The 19,648-nt window shown below is 35.5% G+C and overlaps 1 protein-coding gene across 1 annotated transcript in view; it reads right to left on the bottom strand.

Moving 5' to 3' along the window:
* The window catches only part of LOC149240427 (uncharacterized), a 176,777-nt gene that overhangs the window by 102,159 nt on the left and 54,970 nt on the right, over window positions 1-19,648 (bottom strand). The window contains exon 2 of the mRNA XM_089370172.1: window positions 9,366-10,007. Coding sequence (XP_089226298.1) covers window positions 9,366-10,007 — 642 coding nt within the window. The remainder of the gene's footprint in view (window positions 1-9,365; window positions 10,008-19,648) is intronic.

The following is a 19,648-nucleotide window of genomic DNA, read 5'->3' as shown; positions in this document are numbered from 1 at the left end:
ATTAATGAATTATTGGATGAATTGCATGGATCAATTTACTTCACGAAGTTGGATCTTCATTCAGGATATCATCAAATCAGAATGAAGACTGAAGGCATTCTGAAAACAACATTTAGAACTCATGAGGGTCATTATGAATTTTGGTCATGCCTTTTGGACTTACCAATGCACCTTCTACATTTCAAGGTTTGATGAATTCCATTTTCAAACCCTTCCATATAAAATTTGTGTTAGTATTTTTTGATGATATACTAATCTACAGCATGTCTTGGAAGGCTCATGTTGAACATGTTGACAGGGTGCTCAAACTATTGAAGGAGAAACAATTATATGCAAAAAGCTCCAAATGTTTCTTTGGAGTACAAGAGGTGGAATATCTGGGTCATATTGTATCTCATGAAGGTGTTAAGGTAGACCCTGGAAAAATTAAAGCCATTAAGGAATGGAAAATCCCCACATCCATAAAGCATCTGCGAGGATTTATCGGGTTGACAGGGTATTATCGCAAGTTTGTTAAGAATTATGGGAGAATAGCAGCACCTCTAACAACATTATTGAAGAAAGATGCATTTTCATGGAATCCAGAAGGAACAAAGGCCTTCGAACATCTTAAAGAGGCAATGTGCCAAGCACTAGTCTTAGCTACACCAGACTTCACAAAAACATTTATTGTGGAATGTGATGCTTCAGGAAATGGAATTGGTGTTGTTTTAATGCAAGATGAAAGACCCATTGCTTTCGGAATTTGTCCAATCAAGGGAAAGTATTTACACAAATCTATTTATGAGAAGGAAATGTTGGCAATACTACATGCACTTAAGAAATGACGAACCTACCTAATGGGAAGACACTTCAAGATAAAAACGGATCATGATAGTATTAAATACTTTTTAGAACAAATATTATCCTCTGAAGAGCAACAAAAATGGGTCACAAAGATGTTGGGTTATGACTTTGAAATCATCTACAAAAAGGGAAGCAAAATGTTGTGGCAGATGCACTCTTGAGAAAGGATGAGGACGTGGAAGCATTATTGTGCACCATTTCTATTATCCAACTAGATTGGATAAACAAAGTAAGGGATGAATGGAAGAATGACGAAGAAGTGTGGGCATTTATTTGAAAGTTACAACAAGATTCCAATACATCTGATACATCTAGTTGGAAAAATGATTCGTTATGGTACAAAGATCGCTTATACCTCTGTAAGAATTCCCAACTCAAACAAAATATTCTTATGGAATTGCACACTTCTCCTTTAGGAGTGCACTCGATATTTTTAAAAACTTACCATAGGGTTAAAAAGTAATTTTTTTGGGATGGCCTTAAATCGAATATTCAAAAGTTTGTGGAAGAATGTTTAGTTTGCCAACAAAATAAAGTTGAAACAATTAAGACCCCAAGTATATTACAACCTTTATCCATTCCAAGCCAACGTTGGGAGGAGGTTTCAATGGATTTTATCATAGGTTTACCCAAGTATGAAGGAAAGAGTGTCATCATGGTGGTAGTTTACAAACTTACCAAGTATGCACACTTTTGTGCATTATCACATCCATGTAAAGCCAGTACAGATTCTACTGCATTTATGGAAACAATTCAAAAGCTACATGGAAACCCAAAGATTATTGTAAGTGACAGAGATCCCATTTTCACTGGAAATTTTTGGACAAAATTATTTTCTTGTCTTGGTACTTAGTTAGCTCATAGCTCACCTTATCGTCCTCAATCTGATGGGCAAAGTGAGATAGTAAACAAATGTTTGGAAGGATATCTTCGTTTCTTTGTATCTGATAAACAGACACTATGGGTCAAATGGTTGCCTCTAGCTGAATGGCGGTATAACACTTCCTTCCATACTGCAACAAAAATGACCCCATTTATGGCACTTTATGGATATTAGCCACCATCCATCACATCATACTTAAGAGAAAATTCTAAGGTTCAAGCGGTGGAACATCACATCGAGCATCAACAACAAGTTCTCCAACTCTTAAAGGATAAGCTCACGTTGGCACAGAATAGAATGAAACAATAGGCAGATCAACATCACAACGAAAGACGTTTTGATCTAGGTGACTAGGTATTCCTACGCTTACAACCATATAAACAAATGTCCCTCAAACAAGCTAAGAAGGATAATAAATTATCATCAAAGTATTACGGTCCGTACAAGATGTTGCAAAATATTGGTACTATGGCATACAAGTTGGAGCTTCCTGCAGCTTCTCGAGTGCACCCAGTTTTCCATGTTTCATGTTTAAAGAAGGTTATAGGCAATAAGCTCCCAGTTCAAACAATATTGCCAGAACTTGACAAGGAAGGAAAAATTATATTGGAACCGGAAGTAGTCACAGAAACAAGAATTCGACAGCTACGAAATTGATCAATTTCGGAGTATCTCATCAAGTGGGAGAACTTATCTGTTGAATATTCCACATGGGAGGATGAGAATTTTATACAGAAGAATCTAGAACTACTCAAGCATTGAGGACAACACTTTTTTGAAGGAGAGGGGCATGTTAGGTCCCTATAATACTAGTGATTCCCCAATTACTATTGTCGTTGTATCCCTTATTAATATTGTTGTGCCCCTATTATCCCCATATTGTTATTATTGTGCCCCATAGAATCCCTCTATTGTTATCTTTGTGACTTTATATTATTATTGTTAGGTAAGCTTGGTTATATTGTGACCCCTTAGACTCCTATATATAGAAAGGAGGTTTTGTCATTTGAATCATCCAAGAATTGTTTATTTGTGTAATGTAAAGGAGGTTGCCCCCTTGAAGAGGTTAAATTATAAGGCGTTGATCTATCTTTTCTATATTTTTGTGAGATGGTTTCATAACACTCTTCATCAATAACTATAGTGTCTTCAAGCATTTTTTTGTTCTATATGGGTTTGAGAGCCTCTTTATTTTCATTAAGCACTCTCTAGTTAGTGATGTTATATGGGGAAACAGTTTTGAAAATAACACAATAGAAAAATCATGACACAATGTAGTAAATCTAGCAACTACATTTGACAGAGTGTTAGTGGTAGCGTTCATAGATTGAGTAAGATCATGATATTAAATTCTTTGAATAATTAAATTAATCTCCATACTTCTTGTTGGTATCTTTTTAGATGTAGATACAAACATTGAATAGTATTTTGTAGCTATTACACAATCATCTTCAAGTCACCTAAAAGATTCAAGCACTCTACCTTGAGGTGAATGGCTTTCTTCAGCCTAAATATGAGCTCTTTGTATTTTGTTGTGTTATTGATACATTCAAATTCTAATGGGATCAGGGTTATATGTTTGTGTGGATCAATCAAATTACACCTCACACAAGCTCCATCCTACATCTTAGATCCATCAAAATACAAATTCCACATGTTAGTGTTGGATTCTAATATAATCAATTTATCACTATTTACATATGAGAGAGTAAAACCATAATTATTTACATCTACTATAAAAGATTCATTATCACCAACCTATGAACATTGCAAGAGGTCAAAATAGGTTTTAGATGTGAAAGGGGATGTTTCTAGAAAATAGTTCGCCAATGTAGCATTTGCAAAACTAATTGGTTTATTGGACCCTCTAGTTGAGTCACCATATTCTTAATGTGAGGCTTATTGTCTACCCGTATCTAATTACTCTTTCCTTTGTAGGGTAGCCAAAGGTGAGACTAATTAGTGGAAAATTATCCCTAAAGTTTCTACAAATAATCCTTACTCAAAAATAGACCATAGGCCTCAGGTATGTCCACAACTAGGATATCAATCACTTGATGGGCTCGAGAATCAAAGGAAAATATGATCAAGACATCTTTAGGCTTTCATGTCACCTTAACTTTTGACCTATCCAATTTAATGATATTAACATTAGCTTTTTTAGGAACAACATTAGTGTTCTCGCACACTGAATAAGGCATGATGTTGGACAAAGTTCTAGTTTCCACCAAACAATTGTGTACATTATGATTGAAAACCTCAAAGATAAGAAAGAAAGGTGGGGTTTGTGATTTAGTGGTATGATTTTTAGTAGAAGTCTCATTTTTTTTTTGTAGGTTTGGAATAAACAAGAGAGGATAGAAATGATTTAAGTAGTTTTATATGTTATGGTATATTGCAAAGATCATAAAGAAAAATATTAGCCCTAGTTTTCTTCATATCTTCAATTAAATTATATTCCAAGGACTTGATTCCTAAAGAAATTAAAGGTTGAGTATTCTCAATAGGATAGAGAGACTTGCCTTTCTATGTGGATTTAAGGGGTTGGTTTGTTTATACAAAGTTGAGGTATGCCTTATATTTTCCATGGGAGTGACATTGGCCTTGGTAATCTAAGTAGAAATGGAGTTACTCTTGGGTCTATAAGTAGTATTTTTCACAGAATATTGAGAGGTTAGAAACTGTCTCAACATTATTTTCAAGTTTGGCAGGTTAAGAAAGCTTAAGTGTAGGCACTTTCTTACAAAGATTGTATTTTTGTGGTGTTGTCTAAGTGGCTTGATTTTCCCTAGGGATACTTCTCCAATGGTCTAGGTATTTGTGTCGACTTCCTAGTCCCAAAGAAACATGTGAATCCCTTCATTGCACTCTTTCTCCACTATACTAGGCTCATCCTCAACTTCCTTGGCAAGATCATTAGGTAGTGATTTCTACTCCAAAGACTGATTAATGACCAGTTCCATGGAATTAACCGACTGTGGACATGGTTTTTCAAATTGATTGACTTAATATTATGAAAAAAAATTTCCAAGTCGAAATAATATAGAGTTAGTTTCATATTTGAATTATGAATGGGTTTAGACTCGTTGATAGTTTTCTTATAGAATAGATAGAAAGGTTTATTCCCAGAAGATATCTATCCTAAATTTATCTTCAATTAAACTACTTCATTTAAAATATTCTTGTCCATTCTAAGTACACTATCTAGATATGTGGCTTCTTTCTCCACTAGCTTGTTCAATTGTAGAGGATTCTTTCCTCTAGCCTTGGGTTCTTATTTGGTAAAATTGTTGCCAAGGGTTAACATATATTTTTATACTTTGATAGCTTCTTGAGAGTTCAAGGCCGTGGTATCCTTCTCTACTATCTTTATGAACATGGCTATAGACAAAGGCCAAAGTGTTATACTCTATGGCCAAGGGATCAGCACAGTGAGATTTTGTTAAGCCCTATATAAGTCCCATGTTTACCTAAAATCCCCATATTAATCCCTAGATATTGATTGATTACATTCTATTGTTATATTTTTATGTAGGCTAGAACCCCTCATGGTACCATTTTATTGTATTTGTATCCTTCCTCTCCTATATATACACTAAGGAGACCTAGACTTAGGATCATCAAATATTGTCTTGCTCATTACATTTATTTTATAAGGAGGTTTATCCCTAATATTAGACGAATTATTGGTTTCTTATCATATTTAACATGCCAGGATCATAACATTTGGTATAAGAGCTCTTGATCCTAGGTTTTGCTGCTTTAAATAAGTTATCGTGGTATTTTAAAAATTATATATATATATATATATATATATATATATATATATATATATATGGGGGGGGTGGATGTTTTAGATGGTCAAAATTTGAGAATATTGAAAAGCTATCTTAAGAAATCTATGATTCAATTTTTATATCTTGGTTCGCTATATTTTTTAGAGACATGGTCCAAGGAAGTTAGCGTTTCTAAATGTTCCTCAATTCTATCTGAAACATGTTAGTTCAATTTTTTTGTTATAACTTTCTTTTTGTAAGCCTTCATACCATGAAACTCAAACCAATTTTAGACTGAATTGTGTTAAATTTTTTATCCAATTTACATATCTTGGTTCGCTATATTTTCATGGATATATTCCAAGGAAGTTATGGTTTCTATGTGCTACAGAATTTAGTCATAAACATGTTAGTTTGGAATTTGTGCTATAATATTTTTTTGCAAGGCTTCATAAAGTGAATCTTAGACCATATTAATAAGACATGTTGGGGAATATTTTATTTCATTTTCAAAAAAAAAATTGCTATAATTTTGGAGTTATACCCTATGGAAGTTAGGGTTTCTGAACAACCATGAAATAAATTTTAAACATGTCACCTTGGTATTTTTGCTATGTCTTATTTCTTGGAAACTTTCAAGCTATGAAATCTTCAAGAAATTTAAGAGACATATAGAAGTATACTAGGTATGTGTTCTAGAATTATATTTCAATAATTGTACACATGGAATTATATACACATTTTCTTGTGCCGAAAGAAGCCAAAAGAATCAAAAAGTTTTGAGAAAGTTATTATGACTTTGAGTTGGCACATCATATTTAATTCACACCTATGGAATTGTAGAAACCACATATCAGAGTATTGCAAAACAATTTTCGGATCCAAAAGGCCTCAAATCTCAAAGATATATCAATAAAGATTCAACCATGCTAATATTCTCCAAAGTAAAATACATAAATTAGTAGTCACCTAACTATTCATTAGAAGATCCATTTTTTTGTTGTAATAAAGCTAAGGGCTATTATTATTTTCTAACATGCCTCCAAAGAAAGATACTACACTAATTAAATATAATGAAGGCCCACTCTTGACTCATGAAGAAAGTGAAGACTTAGAATTTTGGTTATCTCAATTAGAGAATAAATTTAATGAAATGGATGGTAGTATGTTTAAAAAGGTGGATTTATTAGGTTTTGAAGAAAAATTAAAAGAGAAATGGAAAAGAAGTTGAATGAAAATAATCAAGGAATATAAATGAAGATGGAAGGAATAGAAATGAAGATGAATGAAAATAAGGAATAAATTAAAAATATATGATTTCCATGGAAATTATTCTCTTGGAGAGGCTTCCTCAAACTGATGTGGAGATCCAAGGAAATCATGACCATAAGGAAAAACATGTTGTTGAGATTCAATCTCATATGGGGAGTATGTTATCACAATTGGAGAGCACAATTATGAATCATAAAATCATAATTAGGAATATTCAATCCAGGGTCCACATCATGAGGGCTTCAAGTCAACACCAAGGAAGTAGTGCATTCTAAAGATTGGTATGGGAAAATTTGATGGTAATGATTTTATAATGTGATTATTTTAGATGGATCAATACTTTGATCTACATCAAGTAGAATCCTTACGAAATTTAAATATTGCATCCATGTTTTTAGAATAATACCAACATGTATGGTATCAATTGATTTGTGAAAGAAAAAAATATTTATGTTATATCTTGGTCCATTTTATAGAAAAAATTTATAGCACATTCTGGGGATATTGAAAGCAACACATTCTTTAGTGAATTGGTAAATATTTGACAAAAAATTCTTGTTACATAGCACATAGAAAAATTCTAAAAGTTGATTCTTAGAGTAAAGAATATTTTATTGGCATTATGGCTAAATTTTGTCCTTATGTCAACCTATTTCATAGGAACAATGCAAGCACAACTTTCTATGGAGTATGGTGAGTGTGGAATTAAAATTGTTTAATGAAATTTGATTTAAATGGGTCCAATGGTTAATTGGTTAATGCGATGGTTCATGTGAAGTTGGTGAATTGGTTATGAAGTGGTATAGTGGTGCTATGTTAATTTATTCATTTTACAATATTTGTGATCCAAATATTTATGAGGTTGAAGTAAAAATAATTAATGAAGTGTTACAAATTAGATTTGGACTGAGTGGTTACAATCACTCACGGATTTAGTCACTATGGAGATCATGGTTAAATATTTTATTTATGGTGGTAGTTTATGGTTGTAAAGAATGTTATTAATGGTGGAGAAAATTCCTTTTTGGAACAAAATAAAAGCAAAACAAAAATAAAATATTGGGGCAACATACCATTTACGATTTATGATCCATTGAATTCAAATTAATTTAATGTGTGCCCTAGGGTTATTTGATACAATCAAACTAATACCGTGGATTTTTCTCATGGTAATGACAAAGGAGAAAGCTATATAATGAAATTGAAATTCATGATCTGGGTGTGCAATTTCTGGGAAGTTAAGCTCTGCATTTGAAAAGTAATTGCATTAGTGTAATGTGATTTGTGGGATCAAATTATAAAGATCAAAAGAATGTGTTTTGGTGAGATTGATCTGAACAATCTAGTCTTTTTCTAATGGGAAGACAATGCAATAGAAAGATTGATCTGGGGTATATAGTTTCTAGTTCTTTATGAGAACATGTGCACTCAAGAGAATGTAGATCTAAGACAAGAGAATGTGTACACATGGTAGGGACAAAGATATGTCTAATTAATGCTAATTTTTTGTGCACAAAGGTCAAAAGATTGTGTATGCATGATTTCAATGCGAAAAGGAACTAATGGTATGCATAATTTTCTGAAGATGCGTTGGTCATAATTTGGGTATGTGAAATTCTTGAAGGATCATTAACGAAATGTTTGGCACCTTAATACTATGTTATATCAACGCTTATTCATTTGATAAAAGGCATGATTGCATCATGTTGTATGCCCTCAACCATAATTTGTATTAAATGACTAATGGGTCTAGAACATTCATTTTTTTTTAAAGATAAGTGGGGTTATGCATTTGTAGAAATCAACTCGTCAATAAGCGGACTGTAAATATTAATGGTGTTTTGATTGAACTTGGATCTAATAATTTTTCCTTTGTAGTGAATAATGCATTTAGAGTTTGAAATAGTGTTATTTTTGCTTCAGTTTGGCATAGGCTTGCGCAATCAATGAATCGATATGGAACCTCTTGTGACAATAGCTAGGACAAGAGAGAAGACATGAGATCTAGCTCAAAATGCACAATTCAATTTGTTTTATATGCAAATGTCTAGAAAAGTGTGATGGAATATGTTTTAATCTATGATATAGGCAAAGATTAAAGTGTATGCACAATTCTTATGTAGTGTTTTGAGATCGATGTAGAAATAGTAAAAGGATATATGTGCGTAATGGTCTTTAATGGTGTAGAGCATGCTATATTATATGTCTTTCTTGTTGTTATTTATGGGCAAAATTATTTTGGGGTAATGTGTGCTACATGTTGTTCTTTAGTCCTTATGATGTGTTAGGTCCCTATACTACTAGTGTAACCCCTTATTGTTATTAGTACTACCCCCTTATTATATTTTGTGCCCATGTAGTCCCCATATTGTTATTATTGTGCCCCGTAGAAGCCCACTATTGTTTTTTTGCTAAATCAAGAGTCGTTCCTTCAACTTCATTAAACCAAAAATATGTTACATAGTGTATAACTTTCCATTAGACACTGTGGACGCCACAAAAGGGAGTGTTTACAGCCTAAGGCAAGATTTCCAACCCAACAAAAGTAATCACCTAACCCTTTAGAAAACAAAATTCCAGCTAATTACCTCCCCATCATTCACCAGACTTGCTTCTTTAATCATGAGCGTACAATCCATGTGCTTAATCCAACGGCGAAGGAGGATTTTGCCCCGAGAAGCCGCACATTGAATAATGCTCCGACCCCACCAAACTACACAATCATTTCTGATCATTGATTTGCTCCGCGAAATCCAACGGTCGGGATATATATCACATGGGTCATTTGCACCGAACTTTAGTGTGCGATGAGGGCAGTTTTCAGATCCGTCCCTCAGCCACGTGTCAGAAGCTGTATGGAATCGCTTCCAATTCTCCAAAACCACTTTCTGCTTGAGAGTGGTGCGATCAACCACAAACCGCTCAGGAGGCGGTATTTCCTCCCGAAAAGTGAAACTATGGGTAAAATGGCTACCGGAAAAATAATGAACCCCGTCCTTCTCCTCCTTATCACTACTTCTGAACCTGAAACCGTGATTTGTGTTGATCTTTCCCTCTGGAATACTGCGCAATCCATCCAACTCCTCCTTATCGCTACTTCTGAACTCCCAACCGTGGTTTGTGCTGATCTTTCCGAAACTGAGTATTATGTCCAACCTACAATGGTGATTTCTAAAGTTGATATTACTGGTGCTGCTAAAGCCGACCATGGCCTGCTTCCCACCTAAGACCTGTTTGACCAAAAATAGTGAATCAAGCTAAGAATTGATCATTGAGACCTTTCCTTTTTATCTTTATATCGATACACTTCTCTATCCTCTTCTGCTTGGTTATGACAAAGTAATTTTAGGTTGCCCTGAGGCATTACTTGCCATCCTGTTGAAACTCTGCGTTCCTTACAGCTCACACCTTGGTTGGCCAAGATGTCCGCCAGTTTGTTAGCCTTTCTATGCACATGATTGAACCTTACCGAGTTTAGTCCCTGCAGGTGACCCTGAATTCTCTGGAATACCTGGATTAACTTCCAGTGTTGTGAGACTTTCTCTGGCCCTGTTCCACAACTTATTCTCTTTACTGAGTTAATGACTAACTCAGAGTCAGCTTCTATAATCACATTCTGACAGTTTTCCTACTTCATAAATTCTAAGCATTGCTCCAGAGCCTTTAATTCTGCCATGTTGTTGGTGGCTCTTCCTAAATGACAATGGAAGAGGAAGAAAATGCTTCCTGCTTCATCCCAAAGAACCCTGCCAAAGCCCACTGTTCCCAGATTACCTTTTGAAGCTCCATCTATGTTATATTTCAAAAAAACTTTTGGAGGAGGATGGCATAACTCCTTCTCAGTTTCCATTTTACTTGCTTTTCTATCCAGGCCTTGGGGAATGATCCCATGCATCCCTAACAACCTGAGAGTTCTCAATTCAGCCTCTGAGGGAGGATTTTTGGGGAGATTCATAACTGTAGTACTGACTGTCTCCTTAAGCTGTATTAAGATCTGTTCATAGAGGTGAAGAGCAGGATTCTTTTCATTTTTGAAGATTCTCTTATTCCTTTCTTTCCAAGTATTCCAGATAATGAATCTTGGCAAAAGAGCCAAAGCGGAATTAAGAACTTCATTATCCGAAAAATTTCTTCTCCATCTGCTTAGGGTGTTGGTGATACTCTCTTTGTCCCTATCGGTCTGTTGGAAAATGGTGGCAAATGAATCCCATAACCTGGATGTGAAAATACAACTATTGAGAAGATGTTCCATTGTTTCCTCTTGGGCTTCACAGAGCTGGCATCTGGAAGGCCCCAGCATACCCCTCTTCCTAATATTATCCCAAGTCAATATTTTCTTGTGATGAACCAGCCACATGAAGAGTTTGATTTTCATCCAGCCTTGGTGTCTCCATAGGTTCTGCCAGATCCTGTTCGGAGCCTAGGAATCCAGCTCAAGGAGAATACCTTTTGCTTCCTTAATATTGAAGGTACCTTCTTTGTTGTAACCCCATCTTAGTTGGTCCTACCCTCCCGATACCAAAATCATCCTTTGTTCCAATATTTTCTCAAGAGCCTCTGCTTTAGTTTTCAATGTTCTATCATTTCTGCAATCTATATTTTTCCATGTCCTCCATTTTCCTGTAGTATGAGTATGATCCCAAAAATCTTTTACCTTAGTCAATCCTTGGGTATCTGTCTTATGCTTAAGGTCCAAAAAATCCTCTTTTAACAATATTGGTTCTTGTTTCCATTTATCCTCCCAGAATAGCGCTAGATCTCCCTCTCTGATTTCCCAAAATCTGGTTTTTTGTACTAAACCTTTGTTCTCCCAGGCCTTGTTCCAGATGGATGAGCCCTTTATATTTCCAAACATCCTTATGAGATCAGTGGATTGCCAAGAGCTAGCATATTTTTCTTTCCAGATGCTTTCCCATTGAGCCTTTGGATCTTTAACCCAATGCCACTAGAGTTTGGCCCCTAAAACATTGCTGAGAATCTCCTGGTCAACCAAGCCTAGGCCCCCTTGATTCTTGGGTTTACAGATCTTTTCCCAAGAGACCAAGGCCCATTTCTTCCTTGTCTCCTCCCTGCCCCAGAGAAAGTCTCTTTTTATGTTTTTGAATTGCTACAAGACTCCTTTTGGGGTTGGGAGTGCTGATAGCATGAAAATTGGGATTGATTGGAGCACCGCCTTTGTCAGCACCAGTCTACCAGCTAGATTTAAAGATCTGCTAGTCCATTTTCTAACTTTATCCTACATCTTATTGATCAACGGTTCCCAAATTCTCTTGTGTAAAGGTTTCGTAGTTAGAGGAACTCCCAAATAATTTGAAGGGAGGGAATCCCTTTGAAAGCCGAGAATTCTAGAGATATTTCTCTGAATAGCAATGTTGGTATTAAAGAAAAATATTTTAGATTTGGAAAGATTAACTTCCATACCTGAATCGATGGAAAAGTCATTCAGAATTTGTTTGTACGCTAAAGCCTCTTTGACTATGGGGATTCCTTGTAACATGGTATCATCTACAAATTTTTGATGAGTCAAAGCCTGTCCATTCTCTGACAGTTGAAGGCCCTGAATTTTTCCCGTTACTATAGCATCCTTGATTGACCAACCAAGACCTTCCATCATGAGGATGAAGAGAAAGGGAGAGAGTGGATCACCCTATCTTAGCCCTCTTGAAGGAAGAAAAATCTCATAGGGAGAGCCATTAACCAGTATTGAAAAGATGGAAGAGGTCACCAAGGCCATGACCCATCTAACCCAGTTATGATCAAAACCAAACGCCATTAGCACTTTCCTGATGTAGGTCCAGTTCACTTTATCATAAGCTTTGGCTATGTCCAGTTGCAAGATCATTCCAGCTTTCCTCTTGCTAGTTAGCGAGTGAACCACTTCATGAGCTTGAATGATGTTATCAAATATTTGTCTGTCTTCTACATATCCTAGTTGTTCCCTCGAAAACAGAGTAGGAAGCAGAGGTTTGAGCCTGTTGGCCACTACCTTGGATATTATCTTGTATACCACGTTGCATAGAGCTATGGGTCTATACCTTTCTAGTGTTTGGGCATTGTCCTGTTTAGGAATCAGGGAGATGAAGGAGGTATTGAGCACCTTCAAAATAGTTCTATTCTTCCTGGAATCCTCCACTGCATTCAAAATGTCCTCTTTAACAATATTCTAGAAAGCTTTAAAGAAATCCACATTGAAGCCATCTGGGCCTGGTGCTTTGCCATTCTGCATATATTTGAGGACCTCACTGACCTTCTCTTCAGTCACTGGTCTATTAAGATTGAAATTGTCCTCTCTAGACAACAGCTTAGGTATATGTCTAGTTAAGTCCCTTATGAAATGTTCTCTTTCTGAATTATTTTCCTGAGCTATTTCTCGGAAGTGCTGAACTAACACAGCTTCTATTTCCTCATGGGATTGTAGAAGTTGCCCATCCTCATTTTTGATAGAAGATATTTTGTTGTGAGCTCTATTCGCCATGGTGGATTTGTGAAAAAATCTAGTGTTGCGCTCTCCTTCCTTTAGCCATTGGACTCTAGATTTTTGTCTCCAAAATATTTCTTCTTTTTTACACAAGTTCTCCCATTCTTGATGATGTTTCTCAACTTGATCATTATTGTCTTTATCAAAACCTTCCTTGATCATAACTTGGTTGAGTTCCTGCATTTTCTTTTCCACAACTTTCTTTCCTACAAAAATATTACCAAAATTCTTCTTATTCCAATCTTTGAGCCTCAGCTTTATGTGCTTTAATATTTTATGTAGAAGGAACATTCTAGTTCCCTGAATCTATAGATCTTCTACCCACCATTTTTCAATGTTGCTGATGAATTCTAGGTGTGTAAGCCAAATATTCTCAAATCTGAAAGGTCTATTCCGGGGGGTACCTATGCCCTGGACCTCCATTTGAACTGGCCAATGATCTGAGCCTCCAAAGGGAAGAACACTTGCTATTATTTCCTTGTCTATGAGCATAAGGTCCTCAAAGATAATGAATCTATCCAACTTGGAGGCTACATGAGACTCTCCTCCTCTCTTATTGTTCCATGTAAAGAGGCCATTGCTTGTTTCAATGTCCACTAGTTTCATATTTTCTGTAAAGATTTGAAATGCTAAAGAGTCTTTACCTAGTACTCTGGTTCCCCCTTTTTTCTCTGAAAGTGATTTTATCCAAGGATAATTTTAGGGGCGAATGTTCGCCCTTTGGGGGAATTAAGGGGTTTTAAATTTTTAGTGGGCGAATATTTTGTATCATAGTACATTTTTACAAATCACCTCAAATAGCCCACCTTATTTTAAAAGAGAGGGTAAAAAAGGTAAATTTAGCCCTTGAAATTAGGACTTACAACCTTCCATTCGCCCATTTTCAAGAATAGGTTTTATTTAAGTGAATCCATTCGACCATTTTCAAGAATAGGTTTTATTTAAGTGAATCCTATGGGCCAAATACCATATTTATAAAAAGAGGTATGGTAAATTAATAAAAATATAAATAAATGAGAAGTATGGTAAATAAATAAAACATTTTTTATATTTACTCCATAAGTCACCTTATATACATGTAACGGTGTAAACAAATAAAAATATAAGTAAAGTGGAGGTATGGTAAATAAATAAAACGTCTTTTTATACTTACTAAAACGGTATGGTAAATAAATAAAAATATAAATAAACTAGACGTATTGTAAATAAATAAAACCTCTTTTTATATTTAGTCCATAACCCTCGTTCTATTTATGAAGACTCAAGAAAGAGGTTTTATTTAAGTGAATCCTATGGGCCAAATACCATATTTGTAAAAGAGGTATGGTAAATTAATAAAAATATAAATAAACGAGAGGTATGGTAAACAAATAAAACATTTTTTTATATTTACTCCATATGTCACCTTATATTTACGAACACTCAAAAAATGGGTTATATTTAGGTGAAACCTATGGCCAAAGTACTATGGGACAAATACCATGGACTAGATTGTTATTAATACCATGCAAAAAAACCATTATTAACCCTAATATTAGAATTAATAAAAATAAAAATGGCACATGGTATTGACCCATGGTATTCACCAAAATGGCACATGGTATTGACCCATGGTATTCACCTGGAATGTACCCTATTTAAATGGGGGAATTAAACCAGCATGTAGCCTATGCTAAGATTCACTAGGACTTTACAAAGTTTTATTATTTAGTGAAAGACTCGCCAAAATCTTACAAGATTTTATAATTGAGTAAAATATTCGCCATGCCCGGTGAGAGATTCGCCAAAAAATTATATATACATATTATATTATTGATAAAATAGCCTTCCATTTTTCCTATATACCATGGAGATTCGCCCATTTATTATATTTATAAATTTAGGGGGGTTCTTAAAATTTTCCCTGATTTTATCATATTGAAGTCTCCTCCCATTATCCAGGGTATTCCTGGATGTCTATCCCTGAGATCTGCTAGGGTATCTGTAATCCTGAGTTTTTGATCTAACCTTTGAGGGCCATAAACATTCGTGACTAGATAGGTACACCTATCTCCTACAGGCTGAATAAATATTGATAAATAATTCCTTGATGCCTCAGCATCTATTATGTCAATTCTTTGAGGGTTCCAGAGAGTGAGAATGCCTCCTGCTGTGTTCTCTGCTTTAACTTCTAGAAACTCAAACCTACTGAGCCAATTGCCATGTATTTGTCTTAACTTTTGAATGGAACATTTCGTTTCCTGGATGAAAATTATATCCGGAGCTGCATGTTTCATTCTATTACTAAGCATTCTCTGTTTTCTTTTACTGCCTAGACCTCTAATATTCCAAGATATGAACTTCATAATTAAATATTTGTAAAGGAGTAGCTGGCAAGATCTTTCATCTTACCTGAATCTATCATAAGCTTTCCACATTCCATCAATAGCTCGTTCTGCTTTTTTCTGCCTCTTTTCTTTCCTGGGTTTCTAGGTGCTAACCCAGAGTAGTTTTTAACGTTTTCACACCTTCGTTACTCAGCCTGTCGATGTTTTTCCCCTTCCAAACCCTTATCCTGAGTTTTCCATAAATACAACTGTTGTATTCTATTGAGCTCTTCTTGAGGTAACAATTCTACCCCACCGGTTGTTCCCTGAATCAAGAACCCTTCCAGATCTAGGTTTTCTCTTTCAAGAATCTCCTGTAGCTCACATTCCTCCATTTCCATCTCACTCTAGGTCATTTCCTGGTCCATCTCAGGTTCTGTATCACTCATCATGATCCCTTTAAGTTGATCATTTTCCTCTGTTTTCTCACGGTTTTCTTCTTTCTCCTTCTCCCACGTACTCCCTTCCAGTGCTTGATCTTTTGTTGTCCTTTCTTCATCCTCTTCAAGAACTTGGAACTGGTTCTGACTAACTTGTTGTCCCTCATTTTTCTATTGCTTTTTCCCTCTCTTGCCGACTTTTCCTCTATGTACCACCTTGTGAAAGCTGTCTGGGTCTTTCATTGTATTAGATTTGCTTTTATTCTCTGCTTTACTGAGAGGGCAGTCTCTGAGAAGGTGCCCATGTTCATGGCATCTATGACATCTGAACGGGATATGCTCGTAGTCCACCGTTTGTACCCATTCTTCATCAAAAACTTCCAATATTACCTCATCCGGAAGAGCTCCAGATAGATCCATCTCAACACATATCCTTGCAAAGGAAGTATATTTTCCCCTTCTAGTAGCTTCAGAAGCTTTGACAAACCTACCTAATTTATTGCCTATGGCAACTAACGATTTAGGTTTCCAGTAGTCAAGAGGTAGAGAATAGAGTCTTACCCAGATCGGGAACGAAGTAAAAGTTTCACAATCTGGGACAAAATTCATCTTCCATGGCTGCATATAGAGACCTGCTGCTGCGTAGAAGTAGGACCCTCCTTCAAACACTCTGTCTTTATCCTCAATATTTGTAAACACCACAATGAAGAATCCCTTTGACCCAAGATGTAGATCAATGTTCCCTTTAGGTTTCCAGTGGTATTTGATCCATGTTTGTAAAGATTTTTCAGTGGGCCATACTCCCATGAATTTGCAGATGATTGCATAGGTCTGCATGTGATCCCTATGCGCCTACAATGCAGGATTGTTTAAAACTACTCTGGGTGTGATTTCAGCTTTGGGTTTACAAGGTCCCTTTTGTATTTTCTCTTTTGTTCCCTATTTTTTGTCATCTTCCTCCTTGTCTTTAGTGTTGTTATTCTCCTTCATTTTGGTGCCTTCTGTTTCCTCTTCCATATTACTTCTTCCTTCCTCTCCAATTCCTCTGACTTTTTCTGGGGGCTTCTTGCCCTTATTGGCAACGACCTCCTTATAGGAGGGAGTGGAGCTCCCTCCTCTGCGACCTTCCATGGATGAAATCCTCTACAGCAATCTGAAACCCTAGCTGTTTTCTCTCCTTCTCAGTCCCTTTCCACTCGATAATCACAAAATTAATCCTATATATCTAGAAGCCCACTATTGTTATTATTGTGCCCTTACATTATTATTTTTAGGTCGGTTCTAATTATATTGTGACCCCTTGGACTCCTATATATAGAAAGGAGATCTTGTCATTTGTATCATCCAAGAACTGTTCATTTGTGTAATGTAAAGGAGGTTTCCCCCTCAAAGAGGCTTATTTCTAAGGCATTTATCTATATTTTCTATCTTTTTGTGAGCCGGTTTCATAAAATTTGGCATCAAAGGTTGGATTCTAGGGTTTTGCTACTCCAAACAGGTCATCGTGGAATTTTCTCTATAACCTTTTTTATGCGACATTTCAGAAGCGAAAAAAAAAAAAAACCTTTTGAGCTGAAATCGCTCCGAACCTTGGGTCCGAATTTCAGATCTTGTATAGCTATATTTTTGGATATATGATTTGAGGAAGTTAAGGTTTTTGCAAGCTCCAGAATTCCATCTCAAATAGATCATTGTGAAATTTGCGCTATAATTGTTTTTATACAAAGTTTTAGACTCTGAAATTAAAACCCATTTGAGCCGAAAATTGGGTGAAGCTTGGGCCCAAATTTCAGAGCTTTTTTTGTTACATTTTCGGAGATACAATCCAAGACAGTTAGGGTTTCTACAAGCTCTTAAATTACATTCTAAATAGGTAACCTTGGGAAAATCGTCATAACTCTATCTTTGAGCATCTGATTCAAATTTTGTAAAATGTGACAGAATGAAGATGAACTCTAGTTTTTTGGGTATCATTTTTAGAACCTAAGGGAAAAATAGTGACACGGGGCACGTCATACAAGTTCGCTCTACTGAACTAGTCTATAATTAGGTCATCACAGGAGATTGGGAATAACTCTTTCTTCAGGAATCCAATTAAGATTAGACTTGCAGGGTTAGAAATAGGACTCAGGCTGCTATCAGAGGGAAAATTTTTATAACTTAAAGAATTGAAATTGCAGTTACAGTCGTTTCAATAACAAGCTGCTAAAATCAAGAAAAGGCGATATGAGGAAGTTTAATGGAAAGGATACGGTAAATTAGATACTACAGATGGTGCAATATTTTGATATACATGAGGTGCAACCTTTACAAAAGTTACATACTACATCTTTATATTTATAACCGAATCAATTTTTATGGTATAAAGGGCTTTGTTCTCATAAAGCACTTGTCACTTGGTCAATTTTCATTGAAGAAATGATAGCACATTATGAGGATACAAAGAGTAACACCTTCTTTAGCCAATTAATAAATCTCAAACAAAAGGGTTCAATCGTAGAGCACGTTGAGGACTTCAAAAATTGAATATAAGGGTAAATGATATTCCAAAGAAAAAAAGGATTGATGTCTTCATAGGGACTTTAAAGGATAACATTCAACATGAGGTTCGTCTTTGGGAACCTGATTCATTGGAGAAGGCATTCAAGTTGGCAAGAAAAATTGAAAGTGAAATTATGGAAACAAGGAATCCCACCACTCATGACTATAATTATGGAAGTGTTTTTTCTCCTATCCTTCCACAACCTACAAGGTTTACACCACAACAATTGGAAGAAAAAAGAGAAAAAGGGATTTGTTACAATTGTGATAGAAAATACACTAAAGGTCATAAGTGTGCTGAGAAGAAATTATTTTACATAGATTATGAAGAGGAGGAAGAAAAAGATCAAGAAACATCAAAAGAAGAGGATATACACCAGGAACCAACCCCAGAGAAAGAAGAAATGAATCTGACCATATCTTGTAAAGCATTGGCAAGAATTACCACTCCTCAAACTCTCAAGATAGAAGGACATATCAAGAAGAAAAAGGTTCAAGAAGTGAAAGATCACATCGAGAAAGAAGAAATGAATCTGACCATATCTTGTAATGGATTGGCCGGAATTACCACTCCTCAAACTATCAATATAGAAGGACATCTCAAGAAGGAAAATGTTCAAGAACTGAAAGATCACATTGAGCATCAAGAAATGAATCCGACCATATATTGTAATGCATTAGAAGAAATTACCACTCCTCAAACTCTGAATATAGAAGGACATATCAAGAAGAAAAAGATTCAAGCAGTGAAAGATCACATCAAGCATCAACAACAAGTTCTCCAACTTTTAAAGGATAATGCCACTTTGGTGCAGAATCGAATGAAACAACAGGCAGATCAACATTGCAGTGAAAAAAGTTTTGATGTAGGTGATTGGGTATTTTTATGGCTACATCTCAAGCAAGCTATTTATGAGAAGGAAATGTTGGAAATACTACATGCACTTAAGAAATGGCGATCTTACCAAATGGGAAGACACTTCAAGGTAAAAATGGATCATGATAGTCTTAAATACTTTTTAGAACAAATTTTGTCTTTAGAAGAACAAAAAAATGGGTCACAAATATGTTGGGTTATGACTTTGAAATCATCTACAAAAAAGGGA

This window comes from Pinus tabuliformis, chromosome 8 (genome assembly GCF_031772625.1).
Source record: "Pinus tabuliformis cultivar Carrire ecotype Pingquan chromosome 8, CPIR1, whole genome shotgun sequence".
In the NCBI taxonomy this organism is placed as follows: domain Eukaryota; kingdom Viridiplantae; phylum Streptophyta; class Pinopsida; order Pinales; family Pinaceae; genus Pinus; species Pinus tabuliformis.
The sequence above is the reverse complement of the archived record's forward strand: the minus strand, read 5'-3'. Positions and strand labels throughout refer to the sequence as shown.